We start from the raw sequence: 23363 nt of genomic DNA on the forward strand, positions 1-23363 counted from the left end.
TCTTTACCAGGTTTGCACACACAGTAGCTGGTATTTTGGCCCATTCCTCCATGCAGATCTTCTCAAGAGCAGTGATGTTTTGGGGCTGTCGCCGAGCAACACGGACTTTCAACTCCCGCCACAGATTTTCTATGGGGTTGAGGTCTGGAGACTGGCTAGGCCACTCCAGGACTTTCAAATGCTTCTTACGGAGCCACTCCTTTGTTGCCCGGGCGGTGTGTTTTGGATCATTGTCATGTTGGAAGACCCAGCCTCGTTTCATCTTCAAAGTTCTCACTGATGGAAGGAGGTTTTGGCTCAAAATCTCACGATACTTGGCCCCATTCATTCTGTCCTTATCACGGATCAGTCGTCCTGTCCCCTTGGCAGAAAAACAGCCCCATAGCATGATGTTTCCACCCCCATGCTTCACAGTAGGTATGGTGTTCTTGGGATGCAACTCAGTATTCTTCTTCCTCCAAACACGACGAGTTGAGTTTATACCAAAAAGTTCTACTTTGGTTTCATCTGACCACATGACATTCTCCCAATCCTCTGCTGTATCATCCATGTGCTCTCTGGCAAACTTCAGACGGGCATGGACATGCACTGGCTTCAGCAGCGGAACACGTCTGGCACTGCGGGATTTGATTCCCTGCCGTTGTAGTGTGTTACTGATGGTGACCTTTGTTACTTTGGTCCCAGCTCTCTGCAGGTCATTCACCAGGTCCCCTCGTGTGGTTCTGGGATCTTTGCTCACCATTCTCATGATCATTTTGACCCCACGGGATGAGATCTTGCGTGGAGCCCCAGATCGAGGGAGATTATCAGTGGTCTTGTATGTCTTCCATTTTCTGATGATTGCTCCCACAGTTGATTTTTTCACACCAAGCTGCTTGCCTATTGTAGATTCACTCTTCCCAGTCTGGTGCAGGTCTACAATTCTTTTCCTGGTGTCCTTCGAAAGCTCTTTGGTCTTGGCCATGGCGGAGTTTGGAGTCTGACTGGTTGAGGCTGTGGACAGGTGTCTTTCATACAGATGATTCCTTGTTTGAGGTGACCAAATACTTATTTTCCACCCTGATTTACGAATAAATTCTTTACAAATCCTACCATGTGAATTCATGGATTTCTTTTTCACATTCTGTCTCTCACAGTTGAAGTGTACCTCTGGTGCAAATTACTGACCTTTGTCATAATTTTAAGTGGGGGAACTTGCACAATCGGTGGCTGACTAAATGCTTTTTTGCCCCACTGTATAAATAAAATTGAATTGAATTGAATTGAAATGAACAGTCAGACGAGCCACAACTTTCAAGGTGTGAAAGCATCAACTACACATCAACTTCCTGGAGTACACAGAATTCAAAGAAGTATGACAGGAATGACTACACGACTGTCTCCAGTCATCCATGTCTGCAACAAGGCTGATTCAGCAGTTGATTGTATCGCACCTTTTTGTTTCCCTCACATGAGCTGTGGGCAGTCGTAGTAACTGTGCACTGTGCTGAGTAGGGATGGGTACCGGTATCGGCACCAGTTCTGACATAAACAGTAGTAACCAGACCGAAAAGCAGCGCACATTTCAGTGCTTTCTTTCGGTGCTTTTTCCCCCCTGAGATGTCATACACTTTGAATTCTAGCCAATCATTTTACGTTTCCGAGGATAGTAGGCAGGCCACGGTACGTACGTTCTTTTAGAGCAGAGCTACAGATTAAAAATGCCCAAGGCGAAGCGGTCAAAAGTCTGGCTGTACTTTGCAAAAGATGCAAACTCAGCAGCCTGCAACAAGTGCTTTAAGCTGATACTGTGCAAAGGAGGTAACTCCTCGAATCTGATGAAACACCTGGCGACGTATAGAATTTTGTTAAAAGCCGAGAAATGCACCGTATTTGATAGCTTGCTGCGACTTCACACCGTGCATCTACTGTGGGTGTGGTGCCTGTTTTCGGACGCGGAGTTTGCAACATCCCCCAAAAACCCGAAGAGGAGAGTCCTGGCCCCTAGCCCTGCCAGTGTAGCAGAAATGATGAGGATGATGATGGCAGCAGCAGCCGTTCTTCTCTGCGTGAGTAGCTTAATGTTGTTCGTGTGTAATTTACGTTGAGTAAGCTAACCACGTTATTACATTAATGCATGTAAGGTGAACTAGCGAATACTGTCGTAGTTACATGCGGCTGTCTTCTTCTTTAAAAATCTTAGAAATATGGTATCTGTCATGGTCCTGAGTCTGATGACTCAGTGTTTTGTGTTTCCTTATATTATTCTATGTTCTTGTTTATTCTGGTTATGTCTTTTGTTAAGGTTTGCCATTTGTTAGGTTTCTGTTCTGTGCCTGCCTGCTCCCACTGCTGTGTTTCCTCTGTCTGTGCATGGTGTCACAGTGTCTGCTCGTGAATCTGTCTGTTAGTTCAGTGTCTTGTCTGGTTCTCTGTGTCTGTGAGTTTCCTGTTTTATCCTGAAGGACTCTGTCTCATGTGAGTGATCTCAGCCTTACGTCTGTGTCTCGTCAGCCCTGATTTCTCCCAGGTGTGGTCCCCTCCTGTGTCCCATCCCGTGATTACTCCTGTGAGTATTTAAGCCCTGTGTGTTCTCTCGCCTGTTGCTTGGTCGTCTGTGTGGTTCCCTGGCATCTGTCTACAGCAGTTTGTGTCTCTAGGTTTCAGGTTTGTTTTATTCTTAGTTTTCCCAGTTTAGGTTTTCATAGTAGGTTTCAAGGTTTCAGGTTCTTTTAGTTTTCCCAGTTTAGGTTATGTCAGTTCTGTTCTCGCTACCCACGCCTTTTGTTCCATGTCATCCTTCTCAATAAAAGCCCACTCACATCGGTAGTGCCTGCATCTTTGGTCTTTTAATAATTCCCACACGGTTTGCCCTGCTAACCGTGACAGTATCTAACCAGATTCTTACTCTGGACGACATTACGTTGGCCTCCAGTAACGCTGTGAGGAACCTTGGAGTCATTTTTAACCAGGATATGTCCTTCAATATTTTTCCTTTATTGGAGATATATAGGAGAAATATTGGCTTCATTGGCTCCCAGTTCGATCCAGAATTGGATTCAAAGTCCTTCTCATCACAAATTCTTAACAATAAGGCCCCATCTTATTTCAATGACCTTGTAGCACCATATCACCCCATTAGAGCACTTCCCTCTCACACTGGTTTACTTGTTGTTCCTAGAATATTTAAAAGTAGAATGGGAGACAGAGCCTTCAGTTTTCAGGCCCCTTTTCTGTGGAACCAGCTTCTAGTTTGGATGTGAGAGACAGACACTGTATGTACTTTTAAGATTAGAAGGAAATCAAATGGGGTGGCAAAATCAAAGCCTTTTTAAAAACAAAACACATATGCAGGTGTTACATATAGTTAAAATGATTCAAATGAAGTAAGTATACAGGTTTCATATAAATATAATCTATAACTTATTATTATTTTCAGTAGCCCACATAATTAAACATTTACATTTACATAAAATGTGAATTTTGATTTTATGTACTGTATAGCCTGTATAATAAATAAATATGTAGCCCAATACGTATAAAATCCAAAAAGCTACACCACATGGGGCGGTTCATTTACAAACACAAGTGTAACTGAAGTTTCACACTGTTGTTTTTTTTTGTTAGAATTAAAAACATAAAATGCTTAATTTTACACAAAATGTGACTCATATGCACTGTTATGAACAAAACTTTACACCTAATTTGTCATGATTTGTTGGGTTAACCCTCTGAGGTCCAAAATATAATTGCCTTGCCTTCCTTGGTATCATTCTTTTCAGCACAACCTCACATATCTGAATTTACTTTATTTTTTCATTGACATACTTTATTAACACAACGGATCTGAAATCACAAAAAACCCCATAAAATCCTAATAGTATTTATATAATTTTTTACTGAAAAAAAACACAGACATGTTTAGTAAATTATTTTAATAATTTGAAATATAATAAGATGCGCCACAAATTATTTGTGTAAAAAAATAAAATAAGATAAAAAATTGTCAGGGATAAACCCTGCAGGCCTGACAACATGAAGTGTATCGCTCTGCTGGTTTTCTGCTTGGTGACAGTGTTTACATTGCAATCTGCCTTCATGACATTCATTAGTACCCTCACTGACACACAAAACAACACAACGACTACACAATACACTAACCACAGAAGACAAGTCAACATACTAACTATACACTCCACGCCCCTGCGTCTCCGCTCTGCTGCACCTATCACTACCCACGTATATGTGCACAGTAAGTCGCTGGGGAAGTAACAAGCAGTAAACTTTCAGATAAGGTAAGCTACCCACTATTACGCAGAGAAGAAAGCAGCAATGATTCCTTACGAAGACTTAGAGGTGGCAACTACGAGCCATAATCGCCCCCCCCAATTAGTAAAAGTCTTGGTTTATTTGTTGGTTTGTGTATTCGTAAGTTTAGTTTGTGTAATTGTAAGCTTAATTGGGTGTATGAAAGCTAAACCTGAGAGTGCCCTGTCGCGCAATGCCCCTGATTGCCCTTTCTCAAAAGCTGCAGTGGCCGCTGACTCCGAGAAATGTTCAGAGATTGGACGGTGAGTAACATTTTAAACTTCGGACAAATTTTTTTTTCACATTACACATAATATTATGCACTGTTCCAAATAAGAACTTTAGTGCTAAAACATTTTTGAGAACTGCGTTACCGGCGTCTCATCATGGAAGTGTGCAGTTATGTTTTTTTCCTCTACATCTATTTACTAGAGGTGGGAATCACCATACATCCCACGATACAATATTATCACAATACTTAACGCACGATACGATATTATTGCAATTTTTTAAAATATTTTGTGATATTCAGATTCTGTACATAAAGGTAAACTTTATCAATATTCATTTTATCTAATATCAAAGTCTCACACTCAGTCTTTCTCTCATTTCAGTTTTATTGTTGACAAACTGAACGGTTTGTATTACAGTCTAGTCCAACTTAACTGAATGCAACAATCTGGTACAATTATAGCTATTCTGAACTATGCAGTTTATGAAAACTATGCAGCCCCTTCAGCAACTGAAGAATTTGAAAGTAAATTAAAACAAAAAATAATTTTACATTAAATAAAAAAGTTTTAAACTTAATTAAAATAAAACATGTCTTAAATTAAAATAAGTAAACTGTCATGTTTATTGCTGCCAAAAAAAAGTTAAACACATTTGGACAGTGAAGGAATGTCAGGATTCTTGCTCAGAAAAAGGATCAACATGCTCTGAAGTCAGAGCACAAAAACCTTTTTGTAACAAAATATCGATTTCTGCTGTCCCTGTATCGATACATTATTAGCAAACAAAATATCACCATACTACACAGTATCGATTTTTTCCCCCACCCCTACTATTTACAATATAACTACACATAACTACATTCTAATTTCTCGTTCTTTACGAAATCAGTATGTCATTTATTTCATAAAGGCAAAATTCAGTATGATCTGCACGATACAGGGCAATCTTCACGCCATTTCTTTACTTGACATTCTACCAGACATACATCATTACATTGTCGTGAGTAGAAGTAGCATTAGGGGAAAAAAAGAAAACAAAGAAAACAAACAAACAATAAAAAAACCCCACCTGCAAACAAACCTGTGATCATTCTGTCTATTAACACAATAGCTCGAAAGGTTTTTAATGAATTCTGAGTTGTAAGGATGCATAGTGCGGTATTATTAATTAATGAATTAATTAATCTATTAAAAGTTTTCTTCATCCACCATGGTCACTGAGTTCAACTAAATGATTTATTGGTCGAAAATGGAGAAAAAGCCTTATAACTTGTGATTAAAAAATTCATGCCAGATCTTCTTAGATGTCAGTAGATTGATCTCAAGGTCATATTGATATTAAATGGTATTTAAAACAATTTAAAAATATGTTTCTTACTAGTGATGGGAATTAAAACTCTTTTAAGAGCTGGTTCTAATGGCTCAGCTCTAGAGATGGCACGATACCACTTTTTTATGTCTGATACCGATATCATAAATTTGGATATCTGCCGATACCGATATGAATCTGATATAGTGTATTTTTTAATCAATAAACCTTTTTTTTATATCTTGCTGCATTTTGTATAAGTTCATACACTAAAGCTATTCCGTTATACCTGTATGCAAAAAATACACTGCACCCAAAATATTTCATAGTTCAGCAATACTGATCAATCTAATAAACTTAAACCTACAGCATCCTCCCTATTCTGGTATTTTAAAGAGTACTTAGTGGAAATATTAAGCAGCCTAACTAATAGGGTTGTCAACTTCCAGCAGAAAAAATTAGGGAATCACCCCCCCCTCTGCCTCGTGATGCTTAATCGACGCAATCAACTTTAATTTAATGCACGTGTAAAGAAAATTGACAATAAATTATTAATAATTAAATAGATTCAACATATTCTTCAAAAGAATTGCAGACTGCACAGATGGTACCTTCCCAAAGGAAAAAGTACTATAGCTTACTAGGGTATATTAGACTTAACAGTTACTATATACAGTAATGGACTTCTATACATTTTACATCAGATAGGGATGTAGGATTCAGATAATTATTTATTAAAAGCTCGACATTTTAAATGAGAATAAGAAAGAAAAGTATGTCTTTGTGCCCCCTTTTCCCTGTTAATGCCCTATCGGCCCCCCTGGCAAAACTTTGCTAGATCCGCCCCTGCACAGTTACCAGCCGTCAGCTACGTAGAAAAAGGATCCTGGTGTAGAAAGTAATATTAAATAAATTCTAACAACAGCTTATCAAGCTGCTGCTGTTGTTCAGCCGCTGGTTTCCTCTTTCTGGTGCAAAGTGGGCGAGAACAGCCGATCAGCTGATCATTGATCAGTTTCATGATTGAAGTAGCAACAGGAGAGGGAGAGAGAAGAGGCAGTCGCTCCATATATCGGTTGTTAAGCTTAACGCGGGAATGCTTTACAAACATTCAGAGATGAACTTACACACTTGCTTTACTTCTCTCTGGGATAACTTCCTCGGAGATGAAATGCCGGTTTGGTGGCGAGGCTTCAAATGATCAACCAGACCGCTGACAGGTCTCACGCGCCACAGCCGCTCTATCACCTGACGCACACTGCTCCTACGTGCTAACGTTATGAGCTGAGTTACACCATGTCGCAAGTTTTGTGAGGTGCTTTCCTGATATTTAATGGATCGGATTACATTTTTTATTTCTCTCCGATATCCGATCCAGTAATTTAGGTCAGACCGATACTGATATGTAATATCGGATCAGTCCATCTGTACTCAGCTCACTGAAAAGAGCCGGTTTATTTGGCTCCCAAGAGGGTCATCAAAGTTTTAGTTTCTGAAAATCATTTATTAGCAAAATAATGTCTTGATGCATTCTCAATCATCCAGGAAAGTAAATCTTTAAAAAATTGATTCTGTTCATCTGGACGTAGCGTTTTGTGGGAGAAACGTTTCGTCACTCATCCAAGTGACTTCTTCAGTCTCAGCTGACTGCAGGTTTCCCCGATCTTATAAACAGATGGAAAGACCATCTCTGAATCGAGGAGGGGGCCTAAGGGTACATCTTTCGCCATCTTACAATGCTGTGATTGCAGCCATTCCCCAACTCTCTGTGAATGGTACTCATGGCCATTGATCAGTGGTCATTGATCAGTGGTCTTTGATCAGTGGGTTTTGGTCAGTGGTTGTTGATCAATGGTCATGAGAATTTGCATAATTATGATTAAGGAACTGACCTCACAGCCCATTGTTCCTTCAGTGGGCTGGTTTCAGTCATTATGCAAATGTACTGTTTATAAGATTGAAACCTGCAGTCAGCTGAGACTGAAGAAGTCACTTGGATGAGTGACGAAACGTTTCTCCCAGAAAACGCTACGTCCAGATGAACACAATCAACTTTTTGGAGAGAAATGATTAATGTATCACATATGTTATATAAAATGTTTATTATTTTTATGGCTTATTTTTCTCAACAAGTAACAGAAATATATTTCAAAGTACAAAAACAAATACCCATCCCTGATTGCATGTATAATATTTATAAAATTTCAATTATTTACAGTAAACCAACAGACAATTACACAACAAAAAGTACATAAAATATGTAAAACAAAAATGTTAAAAAAGCAGCATCAAGGAAACAGTTTTAGTTTGTCTTTGTATTACAATGTAACTGAATTGCATCCAGATTTCACTGTTTAATTTTTCCACTTTTCCAGTCAGTTTTCTTTGTACCCACTGTTATCTTACTCGTCGGTCTTCATGCTACTTTTCTCTCTGTGTGTGTGTGTGTGTGTGTGTGTGTGTGTGTGTGTGCGTGTGTGTGTGTGTGTGTTCACTTCAAAGACCCGGATCCAAGACCTGTTTTGCTGGTCAAACAAGTGGAAGACACACATTGCCTCGCCTAAGCATTACATTTAAATGCATACTTAAGCTGCAGTAGGTTGCAGTAAGCTGAAGTACCAGCAGTGATATTTTATTTCAAGTCAATATGAAAACAAATGGTTAAAGAGATATTACTAAAACATTTACATGTAAATGCATATCAGCTACCTAGCATAACCTTACCTTGTATGGAGGGAGCCTGGAATGCAGGATGGCAGCGCCTTGTTTAACAGTTTAACAGACAACCTCAAGGATTTTTTTATCCTTAGTCTTTTGATTTATCTTTAGACATGAAAAAATATTTTTGAACTTCATTTTTAAATATGTACTTTTCAAAGAGGTTTTTACATGTCCACTTAGGTGGCCGTAGTGTGACACATCAGTGTCCAATGTATTGGTTTATGTGCAAGTATACCACCAACACTGACAGAAATACAAGAAAACAGCCTTTCACTACCCGTCCACTGTAGTGACTACTGTGCGTGAAAGGGCTAAGTCACAAATTCTAGTATCAAGTCTTCCAGCCTCTTAAAGAATGACAGCTTACATTCAACATTTTTCTGATTCTTTCATTTCTTTTTTAATTACTTGCCTTTTTCTCATGTAGGGTTAATTCAGTTAATTTAAACCTTGCAAGCTTCAGTCTTATTTTACCTCTTTCTGCAACTTTCTGCAGGAATATTTTTCTCAGGTTATTGTTTGAAACGGTGTGTAACCATTTAACTTCCACCTTTTTATTTGCCAACATTATGCTAGTGTCATTTCTGCTTCTTTTGATACATATTCTAACTTTCCTACTAATGTAAAAATCTTTGGATCAAAATAAAGTTGGTCCTCCTTATTCACTTAAATTCAGTGCAATTACCAAAACCTAACACAGGATTAAAACCACAGAGCACTGCTTTCACTTTTAAACTGCTGTTTACACCGTTACATCGTTTACACATCGTTGTATTATTCAGTCATGGCAATTGCAGTCTTCATCAAAATTGTAATTGTGCACCCCTAACACACATGATAACAATAACACTAAAGTGTTAACGATGAACTGTTTCAGGGACATTCTTCAGAAAGGCGGCTCTGCAGTAGATGCTGCCATTGCTGCGCTGCTGTGCACCTCCATCATTAACCCACAGTGCGCAGGGATCGGAGGCGGGGTCATATTCACTGTGATGGACAGCTCCGGTAACAAAACACCCTCGCTCCTCTTAGCTCAGCCCTGCTGGGGAATAACGTAATAATATGTCATCTTTTCAAAGGTAAAGTGAAAATCATCACCTCCAGAGAGACTGTCCCCAAATACGTGACCTCTGACCTCCTTAAGTTGTGTCCTAACACCACAGAGTGGACCATGGAGTGGCCGCAAGGTGGGCTGTTTTTCTGCCATAATGCTAATATTTACGATTGTTTAGTCCAGTGGTTCCCGGGGGACCACTGCCAGAGGATTCTAGCTGCTCCACACTCCTGGATCCTTTTTGTCATATGTTTTTTTTCTCTTTTTTTTCATGATGTATCCAGTAAAGTTTTTTTTTCTTGGTCAAGGGTTTGAAGTTAAAGCAGGCCATTTTAAAACCCAAGTACTTCTTCTGTGAAGCCATGCAATTGTAATAGATACAGTATGCGTGGTCTTGCTGATGTCAACTTGATGGGAGCACAAGTTGTTCTAAGAGCTGTGTACACCTTTCAGCACTGATGGTGTATTGCCAGATGTGCAAGCAGCCAATTCCATAGTTTTTAAATGAGCTTTGGCCTGAAAAATACAGCAGCATTTCCGGATGATTTTTATATATGGCTTTCTTTTTTGAATGATGGATAATGTCAATTTGTGGATTGCACACTGAACCATGAAAAATTTAGTACATGCTTACTGTTGTGGTGAGGCATTCGGGGGGTGTTATGATTAAAATGCAACAGCACCATCTAGGGAAATTTCACTCCTAGAAAATATAAAGAGAGTGTGTTTTCAGACTAGCCCCAAAAATTACACAAGTTTGAAGATACACTACAGAGGCAAATTGGTTCTAGTATTAAAATGCCTTTATTAAATACATTTGTTAAAAGAAGAAAAAGGATTTATAAGCAATTGCAGCGCAGAGCACAATGACTGTGGCACAGCCTCAATGTCCTAAAGTGTCCTATTATATTAAATTTCCACCAAATTATGTGTGTGTTTTAACAGTAAACAGAATTGTCATTTTAATGGTTTCTAAACTCAAAGTAAGCCTTAACCACACGACTTTTTACGTGCTTGAAATAGAATATAGTCTGTTCAATGCTACAAATTTTAGTATCGCTCTGATAAATGGTAAGTAAATTAAGAGCAGTACTGCCAATGCCAATACTTTTAACCTATTTATCTTCAACATAATTAGTTACAAATGGACCCACATTTAAAAAGTACAGTGTTTCCCTCTAAAATTGAGTAGTATGGGGGAGTATTTACACAGCACCACCAGTTTATAACAAATGTCATCTCAGATCATTAAAGGTCAGGACCTTACAGTCAGTGTTGGGAAGGTTACTTTTAAAATGTATCCCACTACAGATTACAGATTACATGCCCCAAAATGTATTTTGTAACGTATTCCGTTACATTACTCAATGAGAGTAACGTATTCTGAATACTTTGGATTACTTAATATATTATCATGCTTTTTACAACTAAATGAATGTACCATTGCTGTTTGATTTAGTACTTTTACTGAAGGCTACTCATCATACCAATACCAACTAGAGCTTTAAATCTTAATATGTCATGTCATGTCTTAATAGCTTACTTACAACTGGGCTCGTCAGGCACTCTTTTTGGCTGCAGTGGTTATTATTATATTTACATGCTTCCAGCTCCCGTTTCTGCTCGATGACAACTCGTACTTTTCGACTCTCCTTTTTCTCCCTCCTCGTGCTCACAGACACATAACAAGTATGGCAGTCCATTCTTCCTGCAGCATGGACTACACTGCCCATGAGGCTACATTCTTTAGAGCTATACCTGTAAAACTCTGCCTATTGCCTTTATATTAAATAACTTTTGTGAATAATTCTAAAAAATATTTCCTTACGTCGTAATGCGGGCTGCAAGTAGGGGTGGCGGCACACCCACTGCAGCGGTGGGTGCCGGTCTCTTGGCAGTCCGCAGAGGAGCAGTAGGCCTGTGAGAGCTAGCTGCAGGCTTGGGCTTCGCCTGACGTCTGGGGATGATGTCGCGCAGAGCTTCCGTCTGCTTCTTCCTCAGATCGAATCTAGCCAGCTCTGTCCCTATCTGGAACGTCAGAGAGGGTCAGCCACGGGTGCCTCTGCGCCACTACTGTCGAAGCCATCCCTCTGCCCAGGGAGAGCGCTGCACAGCAGGACGCACGGAGGATGTAATCTGTGGCGACTCTGACCTCGTTAAGAAGAGGTGCCAGCGGGCTGTCATCAGGAACCAGTGATCCGAGCTCCGCCAGGCACATTGTCTGGTACGTCTGGAGCATTGTGACAGAGCTCATGGCATGAGCAGTGCTGGCCTGAGCTCTATAAATCTTCTCCAGCTGCGAAGCAGAGAATCTGCAGTGCTTGGAAGGGAGAGTTGCGGGGCCGCCGACACCATGGTTATGGGATGGGGCCAGATAAGCAGCCAGAGACGGCTCCATAGGGGGTGGGTTAGCTAAGCCAGCCCCCTCGGTGCCATCCAATTCCATGTACTGTCCATAGCCGGGCACAGTGATGCGGGTAGACAGAGGTTTGTCCCATGATGCTGTTAGCTCACAGACAAAGTCTGGGAACATGGGAAGGCAGTTTTTGGCCGTTGCGGGCTCCAGTGGGAGGAAAAAATCCCGCGAACCGCGACAGCTTCTGAGCTGGCAGAGGAGAGGGTCAGTCCACCTGCAGCTTCTCAGCAGCACGGCGAAACAGGGAGAAAAGAGAGGTGTCATTGTGGCCGACCAGCGCAGCAGCGGCGGCACATTGGGCCGACAATGAGCTCTCCTGCTCATCCTCCGACAAACCATGGATGTCCAGGCCGATGTCCAGCACGTCATCATCGTCCTGGGGAGCGCTGGTGGGCTTCAACCCAGGCTGAAGCCCGTCAGCGCTCCTGCATGGTTCCGGCTTGTCATCGGCTAACCCGTCAACATATTCCATGTGGTCAGCCCAGCTAATTGCGGGGACATCAACCGGAAAATCCTCGTCTTCAGACTCGGACGAAGCCGGGGCTCCAGACTCGGAAAGGAGAGGGTCATGCCGTGCGACAGCCGAGCGTCCCAGCACTTTTTCCACAAATGTCACCCGTCTTTCCAGGGTCGAGCGCCGGAGCTAGCAACAAAACGCACAGGCTTCGGGCTCCGTCAACGCTCTCCTAGCATGGACGATCCCCAGGCAGACAGGGCAGGCATCGTGCTGGTTGCTGTCGTGCAAAGAGAAACCGCATCCCTGAGGACAGGGGCGAACAGAAGATTTCTGCTTTGCTCGCTTCGGTTTGGAGTCCATTCCAAAAAACAAAGTGAAATGCTGCACAGGAAAACGCTGCTCCGCCAGCAGCCTAGCACCAACTGTGCGGTGGAAGCTAACACCAACAGGGGTTAAGTTAAGCTAAGTTCAAGTCGGCAGACAATGGAGCTAACTAGCAGCAGCTAGCTAGCCCAACTCGGCAGAGGTGTTCTCAGCGAGGTGAAGAGCGTAAGAACTGAGTAATGACTGTGATGACAGCGGCTATATGTCGCAGGCACGGCCGTGCGCGTGTCATCACACGTCATCTGGTGTGAATAAAGGTTTCTTCAGCCAGGACACGCGAGGGTGTGATATCCCATACTTATGTGTTGTACCGAGTGAATCGACCGGAAGAGAACAGGAAAACACCACCGTGTAATCCATTTATTTCAACAAAGTAACTGTATTCTAAATACCACCTTTTTAAACGGTAACTGTAACGGAATACAGTTACTCATATGTTCTATTTTAAATACGTAACGGCGGTACATGTATTCCATTACTCCCCAACACTACTTACAGTTTACTCAAAACACGAGCAAATGTATGTGTGACTTTCCAGCACTGACTATCCATTATCTATCTAACCAGATAGCAGATGGATTGGGGTTCCTGGGGAAATTCGAGGTTATGAAGCAGCACACCGGCTTTATGGGAAGTTGCCGTGGGCCGACCTCTTTCAACCTGCCATCAAATTAGCCAGAGAAGGATTCCCTATTCCTTACTACCAAGGCCAACACATCCCACGCATTGGTAACACGTCACTACGGTATGAAATACACCCACAATGTGATTTCAAAAATACAAAGAGGAAACAATGAATGTTTCAGCTTTATTTCACTGTCTTTGTCTTTTAGGGAGTTATATTTAGATAAAAATGGGAACCTGCTTAAGACCGGTGATACTGTGAAATTTGAGAAACTGGCTGACACTTTGGAGACGATCGCAAACGAGGGACCAGATGTGTTTTACAATGGAACAATAGCAAAGAATTTAATCAGTGACATACAGAAAGCAGGTATTATCAGACGGGAGTCGTCCTGCTCTCTTTTCTGACCATTTTCTATGTCTGCCAGGCACAATGATCTAATTACAAATTAGAAAATTAATTGGTTCTATAAAAATCTAACATGATCCCTCACAGGCCACACTGTGATCTGTCTAGCCATTCAAAGCCTTGAGTATGAAATGCATTGTGTTCATTTTTCTTCAACAGAATCATTTGTTTCACTGTTTTTGCTTAGGAGGAAAACTCACACTGGAGGACTTGGCATCGTATCAACCTAATGTTACTGATGCGTGGAATATTTCTCTGGGAGAGTACCGGATGTACTTCCCTCCGCCTCCTGCAGGGGGAGCCATCCTCAGCTTCATCCTCAACATCATGAAAGGTTCCTGATTGTTGCTTCTAGCATGTAGAGTTTATTTCATATAAGAAAAGAATCCTACTCAATCTTTACAAATGTGATACACTAAGAAATTATGTTTTAAATAAAAGAAATAACAATTATTTATATTTTCAGGATACAAAATGAATTCAGAACCTAAGACGACTGATGAAAAGATTTTGTTTTATCACCGTTATATTGAAGCTTTAAAATTTGCCAACGGATTAAAGAAACATATCAGAGATCCAAAGTTCAGCTCAGACAAAGTAAGTATCTTAAAATCCTACAGATTTGCACCTGCTTCGTTGCATATAGTATGATTATATTTAAGTGACTAAACGGGTAAAAGGAGCAATACCACATGAGTCACTGCTCTGCCTGAACCCACTGCTCCACCTCCGCCTGCAGCTCATCCAAAAACCACATCCCACCACAGTCGGTTTGTGCACATTGATAATGAGTTGTGGCCTGAAGTTTTTTAGTAATATCTCTGAGCATTGCACAGTCGGACTTTGGGTTAATTTGCTGGGGTGAGATTGTGACTTCGTGTTAATTATCAGTTTATCAAGGGCATTTGCATATCACTACGTGGCTGCTACTTACCCTTAAAGTTCTTATAGAAGCTTATTATAACAATCATTAGTTACACCTTTTCATCATGTCTGGACAGCATCAGTATCACACATTGGTCTGTGCTGGCTGAAGGTGCTTCTGCTGTGTTCGTTACCAGCAGCATCAGTGATGCTGATTAGTGATTAATTTTCTTGATATCAATGTATTTTCTGTAATGTGCTTATTTAATTATGGGTCTTAATGCTCTGTATTTCACACAGATGGCAAAGAATTTGACAGTGGATAGCTTTGCCAACCACATACGGAGCTTGATCAGCAGCGACAAGATTCACGATCCCCAGTATTACGGCAAAAACTCGTATCTGGACAGCATCGGCACCACACATTTATCTGTGCTGGCTGAAGATGGATCTGCTGTGTCTGTCACCAGCAGCATCGACGATGAGTCCGTACCTGCATCATTCTGTTTCACTGTTAGAAACCAGCTGACTTTTCCACAACAGTGTGACAGGGTTTAGACCTCGTTCATTTAATGTTTATGCTTTACAGATTTGGGTCCAATGTCCTCTCTTCAAGCACTGGAATCATCCTCAACAACCAGCTCTCTGACTTCTGTGGTAGAGCTGATAACATCTTTCATGGTAAGAGATCAGCAGGATTCCTTCTAAATTTAATATTTATTAACAAATATTTTGGACTTCAGTTCTGATTTTTATAGTGCTAATTCGCAGTTTTACTTTATCTGCTAAACTGATGCATTACACATGGGTAACCCTTGTGGTGTCCTCAGATCAAAACTGGTCCGTAGGTGAATGGCAAACAAGCATATGGGAATTCCGAGGACATATACTTGATAAATATGCATGCATATATAGGCAAATATAAGAAATTTGAAAGAAAAAAAACAACATCTGGGCAAACTGCACACCATGAATTATTAATCTAATAGTACCCCCAAACAAAAGCACCATTGAGGAAATAAGAAGAGAAAATGGCATTTCATAATTCATTGTGACGCATCTTGTTTTTTCGATCATAAAAATGGTCAACAAAACTGGCAAAACAAAGCACATCAGGTAAATTTGGAATAAATTGCATTTTCTATTTAATGTCATAGCCTGCTAAAATATTTTCAATGTTCAAAAACAGGCACAGTTGAGCTCTGAGTGAACATCTATAATCGCAAATTATATAAGCTCTCTAAATCTGTCCTTTCTTCCTCACCTCACTCTTCAGCTGGTCACAGCAGATGACTGCCCCTCTCTGAGCCTGGTGCTGTTGGAGGTTTCTTGCTGTTAAAAGGGAGTTTTTCCTTCCCTCTGTCACCAAGTACTTGCTCATAAGTGTGGAGCTTGCATGTTCACTCTATGTTTGTGTGAGTTCTCTCTGGGTACTGCGGCTTCCTCCCACAGTCCAAAGACATGCAGTTAGTAGGGTTAGGATAATTGATGAATCTAAATTGCCCATAGGTGTGAATGTGAGTGTCTCTCTGTGTTAGCCCTGCATCAGGCTAGCGACCTGACCAGGGTTTACCCTGACTCTTCCCCTATGGGATAGGCTCCAAGGCCCCTGCAACCCTGGGAAGGATAAACCAAAGAGAGTCGATTGGTGAATCTATATATAGATCTATAATAATTGATTAAAGTGTGTTCAAGGTTCTATAAAATTAAGTTTGCAATAGCTGTTGTAATTCCAATTTAACTTCTGGTCAGCTGGGATAATTGATGGATGGAAAGAATTTTACTTTCATTACTGAGATTCTGAATAACGAGTTTTAAAGGAGTTACACTGGATCACCATATAGTATGAAAATATGAGAAAATAATATGCATTAATTTTATATTGGCTTTCGGACAAATTTACTAATTGGGACAAATTTTTGTACTAAATGTAATTAGTAATAACCAGCATTACAAACTATTCCACAATATTAACCTGAAATGAAAATACAGAACACCAAACATTATTAACTGTTAGATCATGAGTGGTCCCTGCTTTAATGAAGATACCGTTACTGTGACATGTGGGAAAATTTATATTGTTCAGTTTTTTCTTTTCTAGTAAAAAAGCATCATTCAAACATTAATTATTAGTCAATCTGCCCCAGGGCAGCTGTGGCTACAACTGTAGCTGCCTCCACCAGTGTGTGAATGTGAGAGTGAATGAATAGTGGAATTGTACAGTGCTTTGAGGGCCCCGAAACTAACCCTATAAAATGCAATCCATTATTATTATTATTAATCTAACACACTGTGACAGTCTCATTAATAGCTGCACTTTGACAGACATTTCACTAGGGCTGGGCGATATGGCCTAAAATCCATATCACGGTATAATGTGAAGCATGTGCGGTAACAATATATATCGCGATATAGTATTTCTTCTGTATAACGTATTTTACACACTATAAGGCACACTTAAAATCCTTTAATTCCCTCAAAAACTGACAGTGTGCCTTATGCATGAGTTCTTAATGTACTTACTGAGTACATGGCACGCAGAAATCTGTCAAAAAATGTTTTAGTACGACTTTGGTAAGCTATGAAGGCGCACCGCTTGATAGATTGCCCGAGCATTACGGCTGCCGTAGTCAGGAACCTTGCAGAGTAATCCAAAACTGGGTCCAAAACTCCATCTGCTTCCAGTGTTGCCAACTTAGCGACTTTGTCGCTATATTTAGCGAGTTTTCAGACCCCCTTAGCGACTTTTTTTCTAAAAAGTGACTAGCAACAAATCTGGCGACTTTTTCTGGTGTTATTGGAGACTTATTTATGACGACTTTTTGACGTGAAAACGCGTATCGCTCTTACTCTCAACAAACAGCGGTGCTGCCCTGGGCACCTCACCCGTGCCAAAGCGCTCACAAGCGGAGGATAGTCCTCCCCCAGCTGCTATCAGGGCAGGAGACGTTCACACCTGTGCGTCCAAACTGCAAATGAATCGCGCATGAGTGAAGCCTCTGCTCCCGCACTGACTGTAACGCAGTCAGTTCTTCTTTTACTGTTATGCTGTTTTGTGGATCAGGTTTAAAACTACTTATAAACACACACACACACAAAGTAACTCCACCAGAGTGCCAATTTCGGGTCACTTTTGCCAGTCCAATCCCGGATAAAGGAGCAGGGTTGGAATTGTGACATTAAAAAACAATTATTGCTAAAAGAAATTTAATTTGTAGTTCTAAATAAATTCTAAATGCATTTAGGACGTTTTTTACTCACTTTATGTCTCTTCCACGATGTTATTTCTCTCTCCAACAACGTAGGTTACAATTATATTAGCATGACCAATTATGCAAATTAGGCAATGACGTCATTTGGCGACATCTAGCAACTTTTAGGACAGCCGATAGCGATTTTCCTTACTGAGGAGTTGGCAACACTGTCTGCTTCAGGTCCCAAAGTCAAACGAAGACTGCGGTATCACTGAGAGTTAAAAACTGTCTAAATTCTTTCACCTTTAATAAAATGATCAGCGTTGCTGCTTTACTAGGTGTAACAATTAAGTTTAACATCCAGGCATCCATGAAAACAGAATTTATTAAATTCAACGGAGTTACAGGTTAGCGGGAAGTTAGCTCGGTAGTTTCCCCCTAAACATAATATACCATGTTCTGACTGAGAGATTTCTGAAATAATTAAAACGTACAGCTCTGGTATCACTTCCAACATAAATGAAGACAGAAAACTAAACAGCAGTGACTTTTGTAGTTGAACTAGCTGGTATATAATGATGTCCTACGTAATCGCTAGCAATGCAGCTATGTTAGCATAACATTAACACAGTGAAGCTGAAGGATGGCCACTAACTTTTTCCCACTTGATAGAAGTTAACGTGAGGGTTTCTGGTGGTTAGGGACAAATGCAATCACATGGCAGGATGATGTAAACGGACCAAACTTCAGTTTAGAGAACAACTGAGATTATTCATCCACAATACGAGGTTAGTCATTAATATACTGCAACAACATTCATTCATTCATTTATTTGTTCATTTTCAGGCACAACAAATACCTATATTGAACATAAAATGCACAAAACAAAAAACAAAAATTGCCTGAAAAAGGAGTGGGACGAAGAAAACTTATTAAATCCCACCCGTATACTCACTCATCAACAAAAAACAATAAACTTCCCGCAGCTACGCCCATCATTGCATACAGACCCATCAACAGCCCCGGACACATACAAGCATGTCAACGGTAGCTCGCAAACAACAATTAGAGCCTTCATAACTGAATACAGAATATATAAATTATAAATTACATTACCACAGGTAACAGGCAGTAATAATTACAAGTAACAAACACACATACATATACATACATACATACATACATACAGTGGGGCAAAAAAGTATTTAGTCAGCCACCGATTGTGCAAGTTCCCCCACTTAAAATGATGACAGAGGTCAGTAATTTGCACCAGAGGTACACTTCAACTGTGAGAGACAGAATGTGAAAAAAAAATCCATGAATTCACATGGTAGGATTTGTAAAGAATTTATTTGTAAATCAGGGTGGAAAATAAGTATTTGGTCACCTCAAACAAGGAAAATCCCTGGCTCTCACAGACCTGTAACGTCTTCTGTAAGAAGCTTTTCTGTCCCCCACTCGTTACCTGTATGAATGGCACCTGTTTGACCTCATCATCTGTATGAAAGACACCTGTCCACAGCCTCAACCAGTCAGACTCCAAACTCCGCCATGGCCAAGACCAAAGAGCTTTCGAAGGACACCAGGAAAAGAATTGTAGACCTGCACCAGACTGGGAAGAGTGAATCTACAATAGGCAAGCAGCTTGGTGTGAAAAAATCAACTGTGGGAGCAATCATCAGAAAATGGAAGACATACAAGACCACTGATAATCTCCCTCGATCTGGGGCTCCACGCAAGATCTCATCCCGTGGGGTCAAAATGATCATGAGAACGGTGAGCAAAGATCCCAGAACCACACGGGGGGACCTGGTGAATGACCTGCAGAGAGCTGGGACCAAAGTAACAAAGGTCACCATCAGTAACACACTACAACGGCAGGGAATCAAATCCCGCAGTGCCAGACGTGTTCCGCTGCTGAAGCCAGTGCATGTCCAGGCCCGTCTGAAGTTTGCCAGAGAACACATGGATGATACAGCAGAGGATTGGGATAATGTCATGTGGTCAGATGAAACCAAAGTAGAACTTTTTGGTATAAACTCAACTCGTCCTGTTTGGAGGAAGAAGAATACTGAGTTGCATCCCAAGAACACCATACCTACTGTGAAGCATGGGGGTGGAAACATCATGCTATGGGGCTGTTTTTCTGCCAAGGGGACAGGACGACGGATCCGTGTTAAGGACAGAATGAATGGGGCCAAGTATCGTGAGATTTTGAGCCAAAACCTCCTTCCATCAGTGAGAACTTTGAAGATGAAACGAGGCTGGGTCTTCCAACATGACAATGATCCAAAACACACCGCCCGGGCAACAAAGGAGTGGCTCCGTAAGAAGCATTTGAAAGTCCTGGAGTGGCCTAGCCAGTCTCCAGACCTCAACCCCATAGAAAATCTGTGGCGGGAGTTGAAAGTCTGTGTTGCTCGGCGACAGCCCCAAAACATCACTGCTCTTGAGAAGATCTGCATGGAGGAATGGGCCAAAATACCAGCTACTGTGTGTGCAAACCTGGTAAAGACCTATAGTAAACGTTTGACCTCTGTTATTGCCAACAAAGGTTATGTTACAAAGTATTGAGTTGTATTTTTGTTATTGACCAAATACTTATTTTCCACCCTGATTTACGAATAAATTCTTTACAAATCCTACCATGTGAATTCATGGATTTTTTTTTCACATTCTGTCTCTCACAGTTGAAGTGTACCTCTGGTGCAAATTACTGACCTCTGTCATCATTTTAAGTGGGGGAACTTGCACAATCGGTGGCTGACTAAATACTTTTTTGCCCCACTGTATATATCTACACACACATGCACGTATATATACATACATACGCACACTCTTCTTTTTTTTTTTTTTTTTTTTCTCTTGGAATCCATACCAGCAATGGTAAGAGACATTACAGAGCAACTGCGAGAGAATTCAACATTAATGGATCAATGGTACGGAAGTGGAGGAAGCGCAGTTTTTGGCTTTCCCCATATTCCAAAAGTGCTTTGTCTCTTTGCTATTAATGTCACCCTCCATAATTTGCAGATGATGTTGTTCGCAGCAGCTGCGATGCTTTCAACGAAAACAGGCGCAGCTTGATGACACCATCAACATGCGCTATCGCGGTAGAGCGGTATAGTCAAAATCTCTACCGTTGGCCAAATTTATATCATTTCTACCGTATACCCCTACATTTCACTTTTGTTTGATACAGATTCAGTACAGAGCACTCACTTGTTGTGTATGCACTTTCATTTGTTGATAAGCATGGGCAGAGGCACTTCTAAATTTGTTTGTAGAGCATAAAAAATCCAGGTATGAAAATACTGCATAAAAATACAGTCACTGATTTGTGTGTGAAACATTTGTATGAATGATTTATGCACAAATATGTGTGTACAGACTGATTTCTGTTTTCTAGTTTTGTCCTGCAAAACCATTGAAAAAAAAGGTTTTGTTGTCCTGGTATTTGTTGTATTTCTCAGGGGAGCGACCTCCCTCCAATATGGCCCCATCTGTGCTGAAGTCTCAGTCGAAGATGTTGGTGATTGGAGGGTCTGGTGCTGAAACGATTCCACCGGCAGTGGCTTCGGTACGTATGCATGGTAAACACACAAAAGTGTCATTACATATTAAATAAATTTGCTGTTAAAGCTTGCATCATAGTAACAAGATTCTTCACCCTAATTTATCCTGTAACCATCACGTTGTCATCTCATTTTTTTTCTCTTCAAGGCACTCATGAACCACCTTTGGTTTGGAAAGAACCTTAAGGAGGCAATTATTACGCCTGTTGTTCTTGTAGACTCTCAAAGTGAAGTAACACTTGAATCCAAGCTTGAAAAGGTAATTTATTCAATGTATTTAAATGATAAATTAATAAGTTCTACTTCTCTTGTTCCATCTGAGACTCTCCTCTTTGCCTTGCAGGATGTAGTTGATGGTCTTGAAGCTCTGGGACATAAAATAGCAAAATTCTACAACACAGTTAACGCTGTGGAAAAGGCGGGCAGCTGTATCTCTGCATGGTCTGATGAAAGGAAAAAAGGCAAAGCAGCTGGTTACTGAGACCAAGAGTCAGTGATGTTAGTTATACAGCATGGTCTTAAGGTTATGGACACTGCTGTAGCTACAACATTGGTCCATCTATATTCATCTGTTACGTGATAATACATTCATTCTTTACTCATATGCGGTGTTGGGCAAGTTACTTTTGAAAAAGTAATTAGTTAGTTATAGTTATAGTTACTTGGGATGGGTATCGTTTAGGTTTTATCTGATACCAGTGCCAAACCGGTACTTTTGAAACTGTGCTGGTGCTTAAACAGTGCTCGAACCGGTGCTTAAAGAATGGAGAAAACAAACTTTGTCGAAAAACCTCTCATGTTCAGCTGTTTTTTTGTAAAAAGATAACAATGTTAGCCTTTTCTGCAGCTATGGGGCATATATGGTATCACTCTTGGCTGGAAGCAGTGCTTAAACAATGGAAAAAACACAAACTTTGTTCAAAAACCTCTCATGTTCAGCTGTTTTCCACTTTTTCTTTGGTCATTTTAGTCTTTTTGGCCAGGGTGAAGGGAGTATCTGCCATCAAACAAGAAGACAGCCGCATGTAGCTATGATGATGTTTGCTAGTTCACCTTACATGCATTAATGTAATAACGTAGTTAGCCTACTCAACGTAAATTACACACGAACAACATTAAGCTACTCACGCAGAGAAGAACTGCCATTATCATCCGTCATAATTTCTACACTGGCAGGGCTAGGGGCCAGGACTCTCCTCTTCAGGTTCTTGGGGGATGTTGCTAACTCCGGGTCCGATAAAAGGCACCACACCCATAGTAGGTACAGTGCATTTCTCTGCTATAAAAAAACGCTATGCGTCGCCGGGTGTTTCATCAGATTTGAGGTGTTACCTCCTTTGACAGTATCACAGTATCAGCTTAAAGCACTTGTTGCAGGCTGCTGAGTTTGCATCTTTTGCTGTGAAGTACAGCCAGACTTTTGACTGCTTCGCCTTGGGCATTTTTAATCTGTAGCTCTGCTGTAAAAGAACGTACGTACCTGGGCCCGCCTACTATCCTTGGAAAGGTAAAATGATTGGCTGATTCTGATTATCAGGAAAAAAAAGCACCGAAATGTGTGCTGCTTTTCGTTCTGGTTACTACCGTTTGTGTCAGAACCGGTACCGGTACCCATCCCTACTGGTTACTTCTTCAAAAAAGTAAAACAGTTAGTAACTGAGTTACAATATTATAAAAGTAAGTAATTACTAGAAAAAGCAACTATTACATTACTTTAAAAAAATATTTAACCCTTTGGTGTCAAAAATTGGCCATTTTTGAAAAAACATTTTGTTGCCTTTTTGTTATCATTCTTTTTAGCACAACCTCACCTTTAGGGACCTGTTTTGGTGTAAT

At 40.7% G+C, this 23363-nt stretch overlaps 1 protein-coding gene across 1 annotated transcript; it reads left to right on the forward strand.

Moving 5' to 3' along the window:
• The first annotated feature begins 9449 nt into the window (after positions 1-9449).
• On the forward strand, positions 9450-22580 carry LOC148100136 (glutathione hydrolase 5 proenzyme-like). Its single transcript, XM_087848922.1, has 11 exons — positions 9450-9555; positions 9630-9737; positions 13429-13606; positions 13695-13855; positions 14082-14228; positions 14361-14491; positions 15059-15243; positions 15348-15439; positions 21426-21532; positions 21676-21786; positions 21871-22580. Exons 1-11 carry the CDS (start codon positions 9543-9545, stop codon positions 22006-22008), a joined length of 1371 nt encoding a protein of 456 aa, XP_087705048.1. The 5' UTR covers positions 9450-9542; the 3' UTR covers positions 22009-22580.
• The last annotated feature ends 783 nt before the right edge of the window (positions 22581-23363 follow it).

Source organism: Neolamprologus brichardi, chromosome 12 (genome assembly GCF_056152115.1).
Source record: "Neolamprologus brichardi isolate AB-2024 chromosome 12, ASM5615211v1, whole genome shotgun sequence".
Classification (NCBI taxonomy): Eukaryota; Metazoa; Chordata; class Actinopteri; order Cichliformes; family Cichlidae; genus Neolamprologus; species Neolamprologus brichardi.

Coding starts and splice junctions, on each gene's coding strand:
- LOC148100136 (XM_087848922.1), top strand. Junction 9,738..13,428: donor GACCATGGAGTGGCCGCAAG/GTGGGCTGTTTT, acceptor CTATCTAACCAG/ATAGCAGATGGATTGGGGTT. Junction 15,244..15,347: donor ACCAGCAGCATCGACGATGA/GTCCGTACCTGC, acceptor TATGCTTTACAG/ATTTGGGTCCAATGTCCTCT.